The 19,626-nt window shown below is 36.5% G+C and overlaps 1 protein-coding gene across 1 annotated transcript in view; it reads left to right on the forward strand.

Annotated features, from left to right (window-relative positions):
* RPS6KA6 (ribosomal protein S6 kinase, 90kDa, polypeptide 6) overlaps window positions 1–19,626 on the forward strand; it is a 411,979-nt gene that overhangs the window by 328,912 nt on the left and 63,441 nt on the right. Inside the window, exons 19-20 of the mRNA XM_006871313.1 lie at window positions 15,547–15,623; window positions 18,204–18,321. Coding sequence (XP_006871375.1) covers window positions 15,547–15,623; window positions 18,204–18,321 — 195 coding nt within the window. The remainder of the gene's footprint in view (window positions 1–15,546; window positions 15,624–18,203; window positions 18,322–19,626) is intronic.

The raw sequence follows: 19,626 nt of genomic DNA on the forward strand, positions 1-19,626 counted from the left end.
TTTTTTTTGGTAATGCTTTCCTGACTTTTTTATTTCTCAAGTCCTCTGTAAAGTGTTTTGATACATTTCATTATCATTTTTCTGAATTCCCTCTCAGGCGTTTCCAAAGCCTGCCGTCCTTCCAGTGTGGAATCTATGTCTACCTCAGGTTTATTTGTCTGTCACTTTATCTTGTTTCTGGACATGTGCTGAAAATGGTTGTCTGTTTCTGTTTCATGGGCATCTTTAGTAGTTCTGTGACCTTAATAATTAGATGACTGTATGTTGATGTTTTATTATGCTTTCTGATTGCCTTCAGGTAGGTGTTATCAGGAGATGGGCTTCCTTTTTCGCTCGTCTTATTACTCAACTCAGAGTAACTGTTGCAGGTGTTGGCTGCCTACCTGGTGTATGGCAGTTGGTATTGTTTCTTGCCTGGATGGTGGGATTTTTAGAAGGTTATTGTAGCATGACTATATGACCACAATTGCTATCTCTTCTTGGATAATTACAGAGAGAAAGAACCCCCTAAAGGTAAAGAGGGGACTGAAAAAGAACACAGAAACAGCAAAAAAAAAAAAAAAAAAAAAAGATTGGATACTGTAGTCTATAATTGCAGAAAAGAGAGAAGCAAAAACAATTAAAATTATATAGCCAAATAGGAGCATGACTTTAATATCCCTCCTTTAATGTCCCTCTCTCGGCTTCTTGCCTTAAAGGCCAATGGAGAAATTTCAAGATGACACTGTTGGCTGTTATGACATAACTCAAGATTTAATTTTCAGCCTGTTTCCTTTTTTATTCTGTCTCTCTCCCACTCCACAACGTTCATTCAGGACTTTTTCCTAATGATTAACAGTTTAGGGTCGGCTGTGGCCGGTTTATGCTGCTGTTTGGTTTTAAGGGGTTCCTTTCCCTTTAAACTTTTAGGGGTGTGATGGGAGGGTGTCCACTGGCTCAAGCACCCTCTCTAGTAACCAGTATGGAGGTGCTCAGACAGCGAGAGTCCAATGAACAGAGAAATAAGATAATAATAATAATAAGAGTGATAGAATGTCCACACCTTTATATCCATGGATGTGGCAGGCGACGCCTTTGCTCTGATCCTAACCCTACTCCCGCTTGCCCAAGATGGCTGCTTCAGGAGCTGCTAAAGCCAACCAATCAGAAAAAGAAAACTCAAGTTTTCTTGCTTCAGTACAAATTCCACTGGCTGTAAGCCTTCAAACTTTCTTAATATTCCTTTTTATGTAGTTCAAAGTTCTGGGACTGCCCCCTGAACCTACTTTGTCCAGTATTCTATATTATTGCTGACGGAGGTCCTCACTGCAATTCTCCCTGATCTGCCTTCAGTCTCTGCCCTCCTCTTGATTTTGTTTTACTATTTTTTTTTAACTTTGACCATTTTGATATCTTTTTTTTTTTAATAGTCTAAGTTATTTTTATTCCCAATTTTGAGGGGAATTTTCTCTGATTTTACTTAGGTTATTTTGGTCTACTATAAGGATCTCTGGTAGCGTAGTGGTTACGAATCGGGCTGCGAACCTTAAGGTCAGCAGTTCGAAACTACCAGCTGCTCCGCGGGAGAAAGATGAGGCTTTCTACTCCCGTAAAGTTTTACACCCTTGGAAACCCTATACAGGGTCGCTATGGGTCGGAACCGACTTGATGGCACATAACAACAACAACAAAATAGTCTCCTAAATATGAACCCTGACAACGTAGTAGGTTAAGCATTGGATTACTAACCACAAGGTAAGTGGTTCAAAACTACCAGCCACTCTACAGGGGAAAGATGAGATTGTTAGGAAGATTTACAGTATCAGAAACCATATATGATGTCGCTGTGAGTTGAAATTGATTTAATGTCAGTGGGTTTAGTTTTGTTTACTTATTTATTTTGGTTTTGTTAACAACAAGGCCAGCAGTTTTACCCACCAACCTATTCCATGTGTGAAAGATGAAGCTTTCTCCTCCCATAAAGATTTTCAGTCTCAGAAACCCTATGGAGTATTTCTACTGTGGTGTAAATTAATCAGAATAGACTCCATGACAGAGGGTTTAGTGTTTGTTTTATATTCTTCTGGCACTAGAGGATAATGCCCAAGACCTTAAGGTTCATTTGAACCATAAAGTCGGCAGTTCAAGCTCAGCAGCCACTCCTCAGAAACCCTATACAGGGTCACTAGGAATCAGACCCAACTTAACAACAGCAAGAATCACTAGATGACACTCTTACCATTAGGCTTTTTTTCAGTGCTGGTTCAAGATTTCAGGATGCTTGTCCTGTGTAATTAAGTATGCATGCATGGGGGATTGGAGCAGGCCACAGAGGCTGATCCAAGATTTTCCATGGTGAAGGTTATAGTGCTCTGTGTCTTCCCTCTGGGAACTATGCACAGTCTCTACTATGATGTTCCACTATGGACAGGGATTCAGTCATTTCCCTCTATGGTGCCCACTTGAAGTATCCCATTTTTACCTGGTTGCCTTTTCAGCACCTCCTCATCCTAGTGCCCATCTGTGTCAAGAATCAGCAAGATTCAGCAGTACTCTTTTGCAGCTCCAAGTTCTTCCTTCACCCCCTCCAAAGTGTGTGTTCCATGGATTTCCACAGCCAATCTGCACAGCCTTAAAAATTGGGCTACAGTTTCCTCAGTTTAACTCATGTTCTGCATTCTTTGGGGATGTTGCCACCCCATCACAAGATGACTAGTATTCCAATAGCTAGTGGGTAGATGTTCCCACATTCTGTGTCACCACTCTTGCCCCTCTTCCTTGTTTTTGGACTCAGTCTAGACCCAGCACCTTACCAAACATGATATCTTTCTCCAGCGACTGGCCCCTCCTGACAATATGTCCAAAGTAGGAGAGACGAAGTTTGGCCATATTGGCCTCTAAGGAGCACTCTGGCTGCACTTCTTCTAAAAACGGATCTATTGGTTCTTTTGGCAGCCCATGGCACTTTCAATATTCTTCTCAAACACCATAACTCAAAGGCATCAATTCTTCCACGATCTTCCTTATTCACTGTCCAGCTTTTGCATGCATATGAGGTTATTGAAAATACCATGACTTGGGTCAGGCGCACCTTAGTACTCAAGCTGACATCTTTGCTCTTCAACACTTTATTTAAAAAGGTCTTTTGCAGCAGATTTGCCTAATGCAATACATTATTTGATTTCTTGACTGCTGCTTCCGTGAGTGTTGATAGTTGATCCAAGAAGAATGAAGTCCTTGACAACTTCAATCTTTTCTCCATTTATAAGAATGTTGTTTATTGGTCCAGTGGTGAGAATTTTTGTTTTCTTGACATTGAGTTGTAATCCATACTGAAGGCTATACTCTTTGATCTTCATCCGTAAATGTTTTAAGTCCTTTTCACTTTCAGCCAACAAGGTTGTATCATCTGCATATTGCAGGTTGTTAATGAGACTTCCTCTAATCTTGACGCCACGTTTTTCTTCATAGAACCCAGATTCTCGTATTATTTGCTCACCATACTGTTTGAATAAGTATGGTGAAAAAAATACAACCTTTTCACACACCTTTCTTAATTTAAAAACATTCAGTGTTCCCATGTTCTGTTCGAACAACTGCTCCTGGTCCAGGTACAGATTCCTCATGAACACAATTAAGTGTTCCGGAATACTCATACTTTGCACTGTTGTCCATAGCTTGTCATGATCCACACAATTGAAAGCCTTTGCTTAGTCAATAAAGCACAGGTAAACATCTTTCTGATATTCTCTGCTTTCAGCCAAGATCCATCGGACATCAACAATGTTATCCCTCGTTCCACAGCCTCTTCTGAATCCGGCTTGAACCTCTGGAAGTTCTCTATCAATGTATGATTGTAGCTGTTTCTGTATTAGCTTTAGCAAAACTTTGCTTGCATGGGATATCAAAGAGATTGTCCGATGATTTCCTCATTCCGCTGGGTCACCTCTCTTTGGAATGGCACAAATATGGATCTCTTCCTATCAGTTGGCCAGATAGTAGTCTTTCAAATTTCTTGGCAGAGATGAGTAAGAGCCTCCTGTGCCACCTCACTTTCTTGAAATATTTCAATTTTTATTCCATCAATTCCTGGTGCCTTGTTCTTTGCCGATTCCTTCAATGCACTTTGGACTTCCTCATTCAGTATCATTGAATCTTGACCATATTCTACCTCTTGAAATGGATGAACATTAACCATTTCCTTTTTGTACAATGACTCTGTGTATTCCTTCCATCTTTTCTTGATGCTTTCTGCATCATTCAATAATTTGCCCAGAGAATCTTTCAGTACCCAAAGTCAAGGCTTGAATTTTTTCTTTAGTTCCCCCAGCTTGAGAAATGCTGAGTGTGTTCTTCCTTTTTGGTTTTGTGACTCAAGATCTTTGCACATTTTGTTGTAATATTTGGCTTTATCTTCTCACGCTGATCTTGGAAATTTTCAGTTTAGCTCTTGTAGGATGGCAAAAAGAATATCTTACATGAAGAATGCAAAAACTCATTGAGAAGACAAGAAAGAATGAAAAGGTCAAAATGGATGTCAGAAGAGACACTGAAAGTTGCTCTCCAGTGTAGAGATGCTAAAGCAAATGGAAGAAATGAGGAGGTACAAGAGCTAGACAGACAATTTCAAAGGTCAGCTTGAGAAGATAAAACCATATCTGCCTGTCTCTGGAATCACTGCTTCTCTGCATATGGTCCTGCTCCCTCATTCTGCTTGTGCTATTCTCCCTTGATGGTCCTAGGGTCTGGACTATAAGATTAACTACTCCCCTGTGTTTGTTACAAAACATCTACCTTTACAATTGTGACAGTCGCAATTAGTTGTGATAACAGTTACTTACTATTGAATCATAAGATTCTTATCCCCATCTCTTTTTACCAGGCTCATGTAGACAAGATGAAAACTATTCAGTGGGGACTCTATCTTCCCCCACACACTCTCTAAACTAAACTCCCTCTTAAAACCTTGTAAGCCAGTCACTTCATACCTTTATTGTTCCCTCATTTTAGGTAGCCAATGTCTAAGTTGCCTATCCCTATCTACCCTGTATACAGAGGGGATAGCATTGATACTTGATGTGAAGACTGTTTCCCTCTCTGTTGGTATTTTGAGCTACTACCTCCATGAGTATAGGTCAAGACTATCAAATTGTAGCAATACACCCTCATTTCCTTTATCAAAACTTGTTTTTGTTTTTTGTCTTCCTCTAGTTATGCTTATCAAGTCATCAAGGCTAGGTCAAATGGGTAAGCATTGTTGCTTCTAAGGAGAATTCTTGCTGTACTTCTTCCAAGAATTTTTTGTTTGTTTGTTTTACTTGCAGGCTATGACACTTTCAGTATTTTTTGTCAACACCGTAATTCAAATGCATCAATTATTCTACTGTCTTCCTTATTTATTGTCTAAGTTTCACATCCATATGAGCATTGAATCAGCCACACCTTAGCCTCAAACTGACATCTTTGCATAATGCAATACAGTGTTTGATTTCTTGACTGCTGCTTCCATGAGCATTGATTGTGGATCCAAGCAAATTTTAGTCTTTGACAACTTTAGGCTTTTCTCAGTTTATCATGATGCTATTTGTCCATTTGTGAGGATTTTCTTTTCTTTTTTTTTTTTTACATTGAGGTGCAATCCATATTATAAATGTTGTCTTTGTTGTCTTTGACCTTCTTCTTGACTTTTGACTTAAGGCAAGATTTTTGTCATTTGCATATCAAAGGTTGTTAATGAGTCATCCTCCATTCCTGATATCTAGTTCTTCTTTATTACCCACCTTCTCAAATTATTTGTTCAACATACAGTTTGCATAGGTATGGTGAATGGATAAAACCCTAACACACACCTTTCCTAATTTTAAACCATTCAGTATCCCCTCTTCAAAAGAAGTATCCCCTCTTGGTCTATGTACAGATACCTTATGAGCTCAATTAAATGTTCTGGAGTTTCCATTCTTCACAATGTTATCCATAGTTTGTCATAGTCAACAAAGCACAAGAAAATGTCGTTCTTGGTATTCTCTGCTTTTAGGCAAAATCCATCTGACATTAGCAATTATATTCCTAGTTCTATGTCCCTTCATGAATCTGAGTTATTTTCAGCAAAATTTTACTAGCATGTGATATTAATAATACTACCAGTCACTTGGACACATAGTTGTCTTCAAAATGTCTTGGTATAAATTAGGAAGCATCACAAGAGCTGCATCAGTTTGTTTAAACATTTCAATCTGTATGTGATCAATTCATGGAGACTTGTTTTTTTCCTGTTTCCTTCAATGCAACTTAGACTTCTTCTTTCAGTACCATTGGCTTTTGAAAATATGCTACCCCTTGAAATTGTTGAATCTCGACCAATTGTTTTTGGTACCATGACTCTATGTATTCCATCTTCTTGTGATGTATCCAGCGTCATTCAGTTTTATCTGTAGGATCCTTCTATACTGCAGTCCGTAGCTTGACTTTTTCCTTTAATTTTTTCAGCTTGAGAAATGCTGAGCATGTTCTTTCCTTTTGGTTGTCTGACTCCAGGTCTTTGCACATTTCATTATAATACTTTCTCTTCTCGAGTTGCCCTTTGAAATGTTCTGTTCAGTACTTTTACTTCCATTCACTTTAGCTTCTCTTCATTGAAGGGCAAGTTTCAGGGTCTCATCTGACATAAATTTTAGTCTTTATAATTTCTTTCCTATCTTGTTAAAGACATTTGCATTTTTCATGTATATTATTATTGATGTTACCCCATATATCTTGATAATCAGTCATTAAGGTCTGAGGCATCAAACCTGTTCTTGGTCTCTAAATTCAGGTGGAATATACTGAAGGTCATATTTTGTCTCTCATCAACTTTTTAAATTCTTCAACTTCAGCTTTAATTTAAACGTGAACAATTGATGGTCTGTTCCACAGTTGGCCCCTGGCCTTGGTTTGACTTATGATATTATGCTTCTCCATTATTTCTTCCCATATATGTAGTCAGTTTGATTCCTATGTGTTCCACCTGGTGAGTTCTGTGTGTATGTATGGTGTGGTTATGTGCTATCAAGTAGGTTCCAACTTATAATAACCCTGTATAGGATTTACAGGAGAAAAAAGCCTCATCTTCTTCCCATTGAGTTACTGGTAGATTTGAACTGCTGACCTTGTGGTTAGCAACTCAACTTGTAACCTACTATACTACCAGGTATTTGCAATGAATAAGTCATTGGTCTTATAAAATTCTATCATGCAACCTGCAGCATTGTTTTTATTGGACATTTTCAATTTCATCATATTTGGCTTTAGCAGTTGCTGCATAAATTTGAATAATAGTCGTATTAATTAGTATTAGTTGTAGGTATATGGATGTTATCCTTTCATATGACAATGAATGTGATGCCATTCCTCTTTAATTTGTCATTCCTGGAGAAGTACACAATATGATTGTCCAATTCTGAATGGTCAATGAAACTCCCTTTCAGCTCTGAAAACAAAAATCCTCAACACTGGCCCAAGGAATAACATCAAGATAAACAGAGAAAAGATTGAAGTTGTCAATAGCTTTGTCTTGCTTGAATCAACTGTCAACAAGAATGGAAGCAGCATTCAAGAAAACAAAGGACAGATTGCAGTAGACAAATCTGTTTCACAAGAACTTTTTAAAGTATTCAAGAGCAAAGATGTCAGTTTGAGGATTAAGGTGTGCCTGACTCAAGCCATCGTATTTTCAATAACGTCATATGCATATGAATGGTGGACAATGAATAAAGAAGACCATAGAAGAAGTGATGCAGTTGAGTTATGGTGTTGGAGGAGAATATTAAGAATGACATGGATTGTCAAAAGAACAAATAACTCTATGTTGGAAAAAGTATAGCCAGAATGCTCTTTAGAAGTCAGAATGGCCAGACTTCATCTCTCCTATATTGGACATATTATCAGCAGGGACCAGTCCCTGGAGAAGGACGTCATGCTTGGTAAAGTGGAGGGTTAGCAAAAAAGAGAAATATTCCCATCGAGATGAATTGGTACATTGGCAGCAGCAATGGGGTCTAGCCTATCAACAATTGTGTATTTGGCACAGGACCTGGCAATGTTTTGTTCTGTTATGGATAAGGTCACTATCAGTCATTACTGACTCAATGGCACCTAACAACAATAGCAATTATACCTAGCATCTCGATCTTTCTGCATTCCTTTTCATTTTTTACCATTTCCAATATACCTAGATTTATACTTTATACGTTCTACTTTTTGATTATTAATGGATGTTTGTAGCTATTTATTCTCATTTTATATTGTGCCCCTTTAACAAATGGAGGACCAGAATGCTTTCTTTCAGCCATATCATTAAGATAAAATTCTACTTTGAGGAAGCAGGTCTTCCACAGTCATATTTTGAATTCCTTCCAACCTGAGGGGCTTATCTTCTGCCACTATATTCAACAATGTTCTGCAATTAACCTTTCAAAAGTGATCTGCCTCTCATTCTTAGTCTGGATGCTCCATTGAAACCTGTCTACCATAGGTGTCCCTGCCAGAAATAAAATGCCAATGACACAGCTTCCAACATCACAGCAATACAAAATGTACCACAGTACTTCAGAATGACGATGATTGGTGGAAAATTTAATCTATCCCTCCAATAAAGTCTGTTATGTTATGTGCCGTGGAGTTGGTTCCGACTCATGGCGACCCTGTACAGGGTTTCCAAGGCTGTAAATCTTCATGGGAGCAGAAAGCCTCATCTTTCTCCCATGGAACAGCTGGTAGTTTTGAACTGCTGACCTTGCGGTTCACAGCCCGATTCGTAACCACTACACTACAAGAGCTTTTTGTTCATAAATATAGGTCCATCATATTATATTACTAAACTGATATTTAATACCATCTGAGGTAACTGAATTAAAAGATCTTAATAAAAATTTGAGTAATGTTATGTGTACAGATATTTAAAAATAATTATTAAATTGGCTGGCTTTGTTCTTGTTCTGGGGTACTTGCTTTGTATTCTGTCCCCAATGTGAGTTAATTTCATCTTTAGAATAAAAAGGAATGGAAATATCTTCATATTAATTTTTTGCTGATTTGGGAAACCAAATAAGAGAGACAGTTATGAAACTAACCACTTTAATTCTGAATTCTACCTTTGTGTTTGCAGCTCTGGTAGTGTAGTGATTATGAATTGAGCTGCAAACCTCAAGGTCAGCGGTTCGAAACTACCAGCTATTCTGTGGGAGAAAGATGAGGCTTTCAGCTCCTGTAAAGATTTACAGCCTTAAAAACCTTGTACAGGGAGAACAAAAAAGATAGCGGATTGGGTAGACGTGCAGTAAAGAGCTCCATCATCAACAACACAGAATACTGGACCAAGCAGGCTTAGGGGATAGTGCCAGAATTCTGAACCACATATAAAGGAATATTTAGAAGGTTGGAAGGCTTATAGCTAGGGGAATTTGTAACAGAAGCAAGAAATCCATTGCTTTCTAATTCAAGATGCTCAGCTGCTCCCGGAGCCACCATATTGGGCGAGTCCAAGTGGGGGAAGGATCAGAGCAGCCACGGATGCCTGACAGAACCATGGAGATAAAGGTGTGAACATTTTTTTTTTTTTTTTTTTTTTTTTGGTATTTGTTCATTGGACTCTCGTTGTCTATGCATCTCCATTCTGGTGACTAGAGGGGCTGCCTGAGTGAATGGACACCCCACCCCCACCCCGGAGGGTTCTACTACACATGCGCACAGATCTCCTCAAAATTTAAAGTGACAGTTTCCAATTAAAACCAAGTGGCCACAGCTGGCTGTGAACTGTTATCACTAGGAAAAAGGCCTGAACGGGGATTGTGGAGCAGGACAGGCAGACTAAAAAGTAAATAGGCTGAAAATTAAATCCTGAGTTACGTTACAATGACAGTGGCATCTTGAAATTTTTCAGGAAGAAGAGTTAAACGGGAAGCCCATCTCCTGATCCCATCTACCTGGAGGAAATCAGATAGCATAAAAAAATACCAAAATACACACCCATCTAAGTGTTAAGACCACAGATAACTCCTGAATATGCTCCAAAACAGAAGCAGATGACCATATCAGCACATGTCCGAAATGAAATAAAGTGGCTGAGGCAAATGAGCTAGAAGTAGACCCAAACTCCATACTGGAAGATGGGCAGGCTTTGGAAATGCCTGAGAAGGAATTCAGAAGAATGATTATAAAGTGTATCAAAACACTATACAATGGAGTTGAGAAAAATAAGGAAGAAGTCAGGAAAGTTCTACAGGAACAATCAAATAAAATAGATACAGCATTGGAAACAATTCAAAACCTACAGAAAAAGGTCCAAATGATTAATAGTAGAAAATCAGAAATGGACAATTCACTGAAAGGACAAAGGAGTAGAACTGAACAGATAGAAGCCAGAACTAGTGAGCTAGAGGATAAATCTCTCAACACTAAGATAGAAGAGCAAACACAAAAAAGGATTAAAAAATCTGCAGAAAGCCTAAGATACATGTCGGACAACATGAAGAGGAATAGCAAGAATTTTCAGCATTCCTAAACAGGAAGAATCACACAAGTCCACAGAGGAGATAGTTGAAGAGCTTCTGGAAGAAAAATTTCCTAACATTCTGAAAAGTGAAAAGATAAGCATTCAAGAAGCTCAGCGAACCCCAGGAAGGATAGACCCTAAAAGACAGTCACCAAGACATATCATAATCAAGTTCTCCAAAATCAATGACAAGGGCAGAATTCTGAAAGCAGCTAGGGAAAAGAGAATTGCAATATACAAAGGCAAGAAAATCAGATTAAGCTTGGATCTTTCAACAGAAACCATGCAGGCAAGAAGGAAATGGGGAGACATATATAAAACCATGAAAGAAAAACAAAACAAAACAAAACAAAAAAAAAAAAAACTGCCACCCAAGAATCCTCTACCCAGCAAAGCTGTCCATTTAATACAATGGTGTAATCAAAACATTCCAGGATAAACAGAAGCTAAGGTATTTTGCCAAAGTTACTCCTGCTATGAAAAACATCCTAAAGGACGTTATGTGGACTGAGAACCAACAAGAACAAAAAACAACCCAAAAATGATGTACATGGCAGCATCACCCTGAACTCAAATGGAAGAGTCAAGAACAGAATAAAATTATAAGAACAGAGGATCTAGGAGGTCAGTCTATGATCAAAACAATTACAATATGAAAGAAGGTAAACACAGAGGAACAGAGATCCAGGTGGTGGGAAGATCAGATAGATTACAGGATAAAATAGACTGTCTTAAATGGAGGGAATATAAGGTAACCACAACAATGGGGTTGGGGTGGGGGGTTTAGTTCAGGTGTTGGGGAGGGCAATACAAGAAGGGGGAGGAGGCAGAAGAACAAGATAGATAGGGGAACACTGAGACAGGTTTGCATGTGCTAAGTGAGACAGAGGTAAATAGTGATGCATGCTCAAACTTAGAGCAACAGGCCTCTGGGATACAGGGATCTAGGTATAGTTTGAAGAGGGGAAATAATATTAAAATGCTTGACTGTCTTATGAATGTTAGTTTCCATTGCCTACTATTGGAAAATAGATACTTGAGTGGGATAGAAAGGAAACTGCTTAGAGGAAACTTGTAAGCCTGTTTTCAGACTATAACTGATTGGAATACCTAAAAGGGGTTCTAGAACTTGCCCAGTGAAATAGGCCTCTTGCAAAGTCTTTATAGAATATAGGACCTTAGGTGGAATCCTGAGTCCCATCCAGAACCTTATGAGGTGGGACATTCCCACTAGAAAGGACAAGCAAACCAGCCTGGAACAGCTACAGTGACAGAAGATACATTTTCAAAGAAACATCATAAGGAAAAATCCAAAACAAAAATGGCAGCATGACTAACTACTACAAGAATAAGCAAGCTGTTCACCAGGAAGTCATCAAGGCAAGCAATCAAGTTCCTTCAGGACAAATTACCCTCATAGACGGAAACTCAAAGGGAACACAGAAACAAGCATGTAAGATTGCTGGCGACCACATTGGTCTACTAGTGAGTGAAAGAGAGTGACAGGAAGCATTGAAGAAATGGACTGAGTTCAACCATAGTCCATTGACTCCTATTGACCTAGAGATGAGGAAGGGCTGTTTGGTCCAAAGTGTCCTGAAGACACTTGAGCCCATGGACAAGGACATAGCCACAGAGGACTAGAGCTGAAAGTGAAGCATCCAGCTGATATGAAGTGAGGGGAGATACGCAAAACACCCAAACTTGCAGACAGTACCCATTTGACCTAGCCTTGATGGCTCGATAATCAATACTTGACTAGGGTAAGATTACACACACAAATATATATATATATATTTTTTTTATTTTTATTTTTTTTTTTATAAAGGAAACAAGGGTGAATTGCTACAATTTGATGAACCTGACTTATACTCAGAGGGGTAGTAACTCTAAATACCAACAAAGAGGGAAGGAGTCTTCACATCAAGTATCTCTGTACATAGGGACGGGCAACTTAGACATTGGCTACTAAAATCAGGGGACAATAAAGGCACAAGTGACTGGCTTGCAAGATTTCAAGAAGGAGTTTAGTTTAAGAGTATGGGGGGAAAGAAAGAGTTCCCACTGAATAGATTTAATCTTGTCTAGATGGGTCTGTTGAAAAGAAATGAGGATAAGATTCATATGATTCAATAGTGAATAATTGTTATTATGACTAATTGCCACTGTCACAATTGTAAAGGTAGATGTTTTGTAACAAAAACAGGGGAGTGGTTAATCTTACAGTCCAGAAACAGAGGACCCGAGGACCATCAAGGGTGAAGTGCACAAGCAGAATGCAGGGCCTTATCCAGAGAAGCACTGACACCAGAGACGAAGACAAAGATTGGGTCATGGAAAGAGGGGGAGTGGCTGAGGACTCTAGATATATGGGAAGAAAGGGACTAAGAACTGGTGGCCAGGAGGCAGACTTGCAAAATATGCTCTTTGGAGATGTAAATTATTATATATGCCTGAGTGTTTGGTTTGGTTTGTTTCTGTTTTAAAAGCTAAAGTGGATACAGAGAAATACTGTTAACTGATGGTACATGGAAGGAATTATGATCATTGTAATGAAACAAGGTGTATGATTTGTTGAATGTAAAACTGATGATCTGCCCTGTAAACTTTCACTCAATCCACAATAAAAAACTTAAAAAGAAAACAAAAAACCCTGTATGGGGTCACTATGAGTCAGAACCAACTCCAAGGCACATAACTACCACCACCACCACCTTTGTGTTTACCTTGATACAAGTAAGGTCTGAAGCATACTCTCTGTAATCTCACCACCTTTTATTTTTATTACCTCATGTTTTTATGATTATAGGATATTGATACTAGCATTATAACAAAAGTTGACTGCCTTTTCCCCTACATCAAATGAGTTTACGTATGTGATAAATCTAAAACAAATTTTTCATGATTGGTCCTTATTAAGCAGTGTGAGTCCTCCAGCTCAACTTTGCCATTCTAATGAACTATATGAAGAATGTTAGGGGAGTATGAAATACCCGTAGAGGTCTTGCTGATTAGCTCTCACTTGTCCACTTAGTTCTTAACTTGTGACTCTTAACTATGACTGTGTGTTGCAATGTAAGGGAACCAGAGACAATACAGTGATGCCTGGACTGTAACATATGATGAGGAAAGGAAAGGGAAAATTCAAAAATCCCAGAGAGTTTACATTTTACCAAGTTTTCCAATTTAGGTTTACTAAGATGTGAGTCGTTTAGTTATAGCTCATTATTGTTGTTGAGAACTGTCATGGAGCCACTTCCACTCATAGTGACCCTGTATAGTGTTTCCGATGAGCAACTGGTAGGTTTGAACTGTCAACCTTGTGGTTAGCAGCCCAGTGCTTATCCTACAGTGCCATACCAAGAGTCCTTTGTATTCCTTAAATGAGCCCTGGTAGTGCTTTAGAATAAGCACTGGACTACTAACTGGAAGGCTGGTAGGAGACAGATGAAGACTTCTGCTTGGAAACCCTATACAGGGTCACCATAAGTCAGAACCAACTGAGTGACACACAACTACTGTCAAAGATTTACTGCTTCAGAAACTCTATACAGAGTTGCTATGAGTTGGAATTGACTTGATGGCAGTGGGTTTGTTTTTGTGGTTTGTATTCTCTAAGGAGCATGGTGGCACAAGTAGTTAAGTGCTTGTCAATTCACAGTCACCACTTACTATGTGGAAGAAAGATGTGTTAGTCTTTTTTCATAAGTATTTACAGCTTTGCATATGCTATGGGACAGTTCTCTTCTATCCTATGTGATAGTTATGAGTTGGAATCAACTCACTGGCAGTGAGTTGGTATGGGGTGTAATGCCTACCGGTGTTTATGTAAGCTAGTTATATAGATATGCATCTTCATCTTCTCAATTTTGTGCATATGTATGTCATTGTTGTTTTTAAATTGTGATTTATACATAAAATAATTGCCATTTCAGTCATTTTTACATGGATATTAATTATGTTTGCCATCAACATTATCCATTTACCAATGTTTTTCATCACCCTTTACAGAAAGTCAGTATCCCTTCAGCAGTATCTCCCCATTTCCCTCTCATATCTTCCCCTGATAATTGCTAATAAACTGTGATCTCTATGTATTTGTCTGTTCTAGATAGTTCATATAAATGGGACTACACAATACTTGTCCTTTTGTATCTGGTTTATTTCACTTAGTGTAATGTTCACCAGGTTTTCTGATAGATGCCTTAGATTATATTAGCACTTTATTTCTCTTTATTGCTGAATAATATCCCATTGTATAGATGCACTACATTTTATTTGTCCATTCTTCTGTTGATGGACACTTGGATTAGTTCCCCCTTTTGATTATTGGGAATAATGCTGCAGTAAACATGGGTGTCCATGTATCTGTCTGCATTCTTGCTTTCAGTTACTTAGTGTATAACCCTATCAGGATGCCAGGGTCATATGGTAATTCTGTGTTTACCTTTTTGAGGTAACACCTTACTTTTCCACAGTTACTATATATACCATTTTACATACCCATGAACAGTGAATAGGAATTATGTATATTATTTTTAAATAAACTTTGAAAAAGCATATATATTTAATCATAAGTTAGTGTACTCATTATTCATGTCTGGCCTAATATTAATATTTTTATCTTTTTATAAATGAAAATACCCTGCTGTTGGTTATATAAATCCTCAGTGTTAATGCATTTATAATGTTTCTACTTTGTTCCTATGCTCAGAGTCTTTAGTAGTGGGCTTGTTTTTCTGAATGAAAACACTAAAGCCTTATTTCACCTCTTATGAGAAGAGGATGAAGAATTTGAACCATGGATCTTGTGGATAGCAGTCCAGTGCTTATCCTACAGAGCCACACTAGGATCCCCTGTGAGTCAGAAGTGGCTGGATGGCACTTACCAACAACAATACCAGGAGACTTTGTCGTTAGCATTATGTTAATCCTTTTTCTAAAAGATTAAAAGGATCTTAAGGTTTTATATCACAGACATTTAGATGAAAATATTGTTTATACTGACTCATACCACATAATGAGTATTTCTTTTTCAGGTTCTTATGCAACAGGGATATGATGCTGCTTGTGATATTTGGAGTTTAGGAGTCCTTTTTTACACAATGCTGGCTGGGTAAGAAACTTAGATACTAAAAAGTGTTTACTTTGTTATTTAAATTTCACCTTTATATCTCCGTCTAGAAGAGGATAGATGAGAATAATCTTACAGAAAGTGCTGTTAACATTTTTTTTTTACTTACAAATTTAAAAATAAATTAATAGTTTATAATGAGACATTGTTAAACTTAGGTATATTAATTAAAAGTAAGTTTCAGCTTAATTTTTTCAAAATTAGTGTACATTTTCATTTTTTAAATTCATTGCATTACTTATTGAAAATGTGTATATTTAATTGTATCTTCCAAAAAGAAGATGTCCATTAAACTTGTTGATACTGAGTTAATTTGAAGACCAACAATAAAACCATACTTGAATCCTTTCTGGCAACAGATTTAGTATGATTGTAACCTAACACTAAACAAAAACACACAGAATGACTTCCCTTCAAATAATAATGACATTAAAAAATGCAAGAATAATTGGATGATGTTAATGTCAATTATTTACAAATAATACAAGTACTGTTTTTACTGTTAAAAGTAAGTAGCACGTTTAATTAGAAGTAGTACTTACTACTTGTACTTCTAATTAAAAATGCTACTTATTAAAAGTTTTAATATGCATGTTATCTCCTTATGTCCATTAAAATGTATGTATTTTATTAGCTATACTGATTTACTTGTGGCCCTAATGATACTTGTCATTAATTATGACTGTAGAATTTATTTTAAGAGAGCTGTATTGGATGGGCTAAATGGCTACATTTAGCAAAGTCTATTGTGTAACATTGCTGGAGAAAGATGAGACTTTCTATCCCCACAAAGATTTAAAGTCTCGGGAACCCTATGAGTCAGAGTTGACTCAGCAGCATTTAACAACTGTGAAGAAGAAAATTCGTAGAATTATAATGTTCTTATGAAGAAGAAAATTAGTAGAATTATAATGTTCTTAGGTATGATGTTCTATAGAGTGCATTTGCTGTTGTTACATGCCATAGAGTCAGTTCTACCTCGTAGTGACCCTTATACGGTTTCCACGGAGTGGCTGGTGAAATTGAACTGCCAACCTTGTGGTTCAAATCGACCTTGCAGTCCAGTGCATTAACCCACATTGTCAGTTTTAGTATAATTAAAATATGTGTGGTATACCAGAAGTTTTATCAATATGTTATAAAATGGTATCTCTAAATAATTTGTTAGTTTAGTGATAGTTAAGTATATCAGCATACTCTATGGACTTTTAGATATAAAGATATATAAAATAGTTACTACAACATATGCTAAAGTTAAGGTAGCTAAAGATATCAAATAAAGTCAGCATTATTGGTTTTAAAACATTGAATAACATATCCAATTTGCTATTTTCAAATATGTACTATAGGATTAAACAAAACTAAAATGTTTGTGTGTATGTGTCATTGCAACTTAATTGTTACATGAGAGATTTGTAGGTAATTGTTACTGCAGCTTAATTTTTACATGAGAGAATTAAGACATTACCATATTAAATTTCATATTTTAACCTTAAATCTTTCTGTTCTCAAATTTGAACAGTAATTCAGTTCCATCTACTGAAATCATACCAAAATTCTCACATCTTGTCATTCTTTATTTCTTTTTTTAAGTGTTATATCTTTATATAATGTATTTTTGACCCTCGTCCATAATTATTGCTTTACATAATTGTTTTAATGGCTATAGTTTTTTTTTTTTTTTAATTGTATTGTCACAGCAGTTTATTTAACCCACACATTTTTAACAGACATTACCTGTAAGGTGTGCTGCTGCAGAACAATGCGCTGGACCACGAGGTCAGTTTGAATTATAAGGTTGGCGGTTCAAACCCACCGGCTGCTCCTTGGAAACCCTATACATAATCATTATGGGTCAGAATCAACTCAACAGCACTTAACAACAATAACAGTTCTTAGATTATTTCCACTTATAATATTCATAGAATGCTAATGAATAAATTTGAATAAATACAATACAATAAATATATTGTGAATATACAGATTTTCTTTGTACTAGGTACTGAGTGTATATGGTTTTCTAGCTCACACTTGGATGAATACAAAATTTCAAAATTTGCATGTTTTATTCTGATCTGGTCTTACTTTATTTTAAAAGTCACCTTTAATTTCTTTTGCATTGATTAATTCATCAACGGCAAAAAGAAAAAGTATAGATGTACAGATGTAGACAAAATGTTAGCTTTATTAAATGAGTTCATTGTTTGAAGTATAAAATTTTATATGAACAGTGATTGGAAATATTATATGATACTCTTACTTTGCTATAGTGACTATTTACATGTATAATTAACCCTTAAGCAATACAGGGGGCTAGGGGGACTGATATCCCATGCAGTCAAACATTCAATTACAGTATACAGTTGACCCATGTTACTATTGTGGTGAGCTCAAGTGTTGTAAGTATCCACTTAAAGCACGCTGTGACACTAATCATTTTTTCATGAGCAGTTCTTTGATGTTATTCAAGGGTCAACTGTAGTCCTATGTTTATCACTTTCAGTTAGATTGAATATGTAAGTTATTCCCTCATATTCATTAAAATTTATTTATTTTTAATAGCTATACTCCATTTGCTAATGGCCCTAATGATACTCCTGAAGAGATACTGCTGCGTATAGGTAATGGAAAGTTCTCTTTGAGTGGTGAAAACTGGGACAAAATTTCAGATGGAGCAAAGGTATACATTATAGATTTGTTGTATTTATGTTAAATTGCTAATTTTTATATTTCTTTGTCTTTATCTGCAGGATATCTAATGCTATCATATGATAGTATTTGTTTTTAATTAATATGCTTATATTTGTGTAAGGATCAAATAAGGAAAAAGCTGTAGTTTTTTTTTTTTTTTCTTCCATGCTTCTGGGTTACCTTCTTCTCTTATCTGTTCATATGTGTTCAGAGAATAAAAATTGATTTTTAAAAATTTTAAATGTATTGGAGAATGCAGTTTTAAAGCCAACTGCATGTTTTAAATTGATTTCTGGATTTCCCGTATCATGATTTCTTCTTTATCAAATAAATTGACTGTGTTGGCAGTTTTTATACTGTTAATTTATTCTTAGAGAACATATGGACCATTTTTCAGTAGCAACTCAGTATTTATTATTGATGTTTTTGAGCTGTTCAATAGAAATATAATGCAAGCCAAATGTGCAATTTTTAAAATTTTAGTAGCCATATAATAAACCAAAAAGTAACACATGAAATTTATTTTAGTATATTTTATTGAAATCAGAATATTCAAAATATTATAACTTAAACATCCAATCGATATAAAATAACAGATATATTTTACATTACTTTTGTACTAAGTCTTCCAAATCTGTTAGGAATTTTACACATACAGTCTATCTCTGTATTTGTCATATTTGAACTACCTACATTTTAAGTGCTCAATATGGTTAGTGGCGGCCATATGGCAGTGTATGTTCAGAATAAGTGGACTGACCTAATTTAGAGAAAAAGTAGTTGATCAAAGCTTGAATATTATTTTTTTACTTTTATAATTTAAAATTTTTAAGTTCTAGAACCAACACCCAAAGTTTGTCATCATGTGGTGTACACGGATCTGCTAAGCTGCAATTTGAAGTAGATAAATTTTAAGACAGAAATACTGCTTAGAGTTGATATTTGCTAATTATTAAACTTAACTGTCTGAGAACACTAGCTAATCTGTAGAGTATATTGAGGAGTAAGTGTAATATCCTGACCATTGTAGAAAAAGTAAATAAGGAATTTGATTATCATTACCTTTAAAATATTAGAAAAGCAATCACAGCATCACAGCACAAAAGGATGATCAAGACAGAGGGAGACACTGGGAGGAGCACAAGAGTTAAAGGCAACAAAGGTAAATATTATGACAAGCATAATCCTACAATAACAGTAACAATAACCTATGAGTAGATACATACGTAGAACAGGAGTGGGAAGGCAAATGGAACTACACCTACACACACACATATATATATATATATATATA

This window comes from Chrysochloris asiatica, unplaced genomic scaffold, assembly GCF_000296735.1.
Source record: "Chrysochloris asiatica unplaced genomic scaffold, ChrAsi1.0 scaffold00167, whole genome shotgun sequence".
In the NCBI taxonomy this organism is placed as follows: domain Eukaryota; kingdom Metazoa; phylum Chordata; class Mammalia; order Afrosoricida; family Chrysochloridae; genus Chrysochloris; species Chrysochloris asiatica.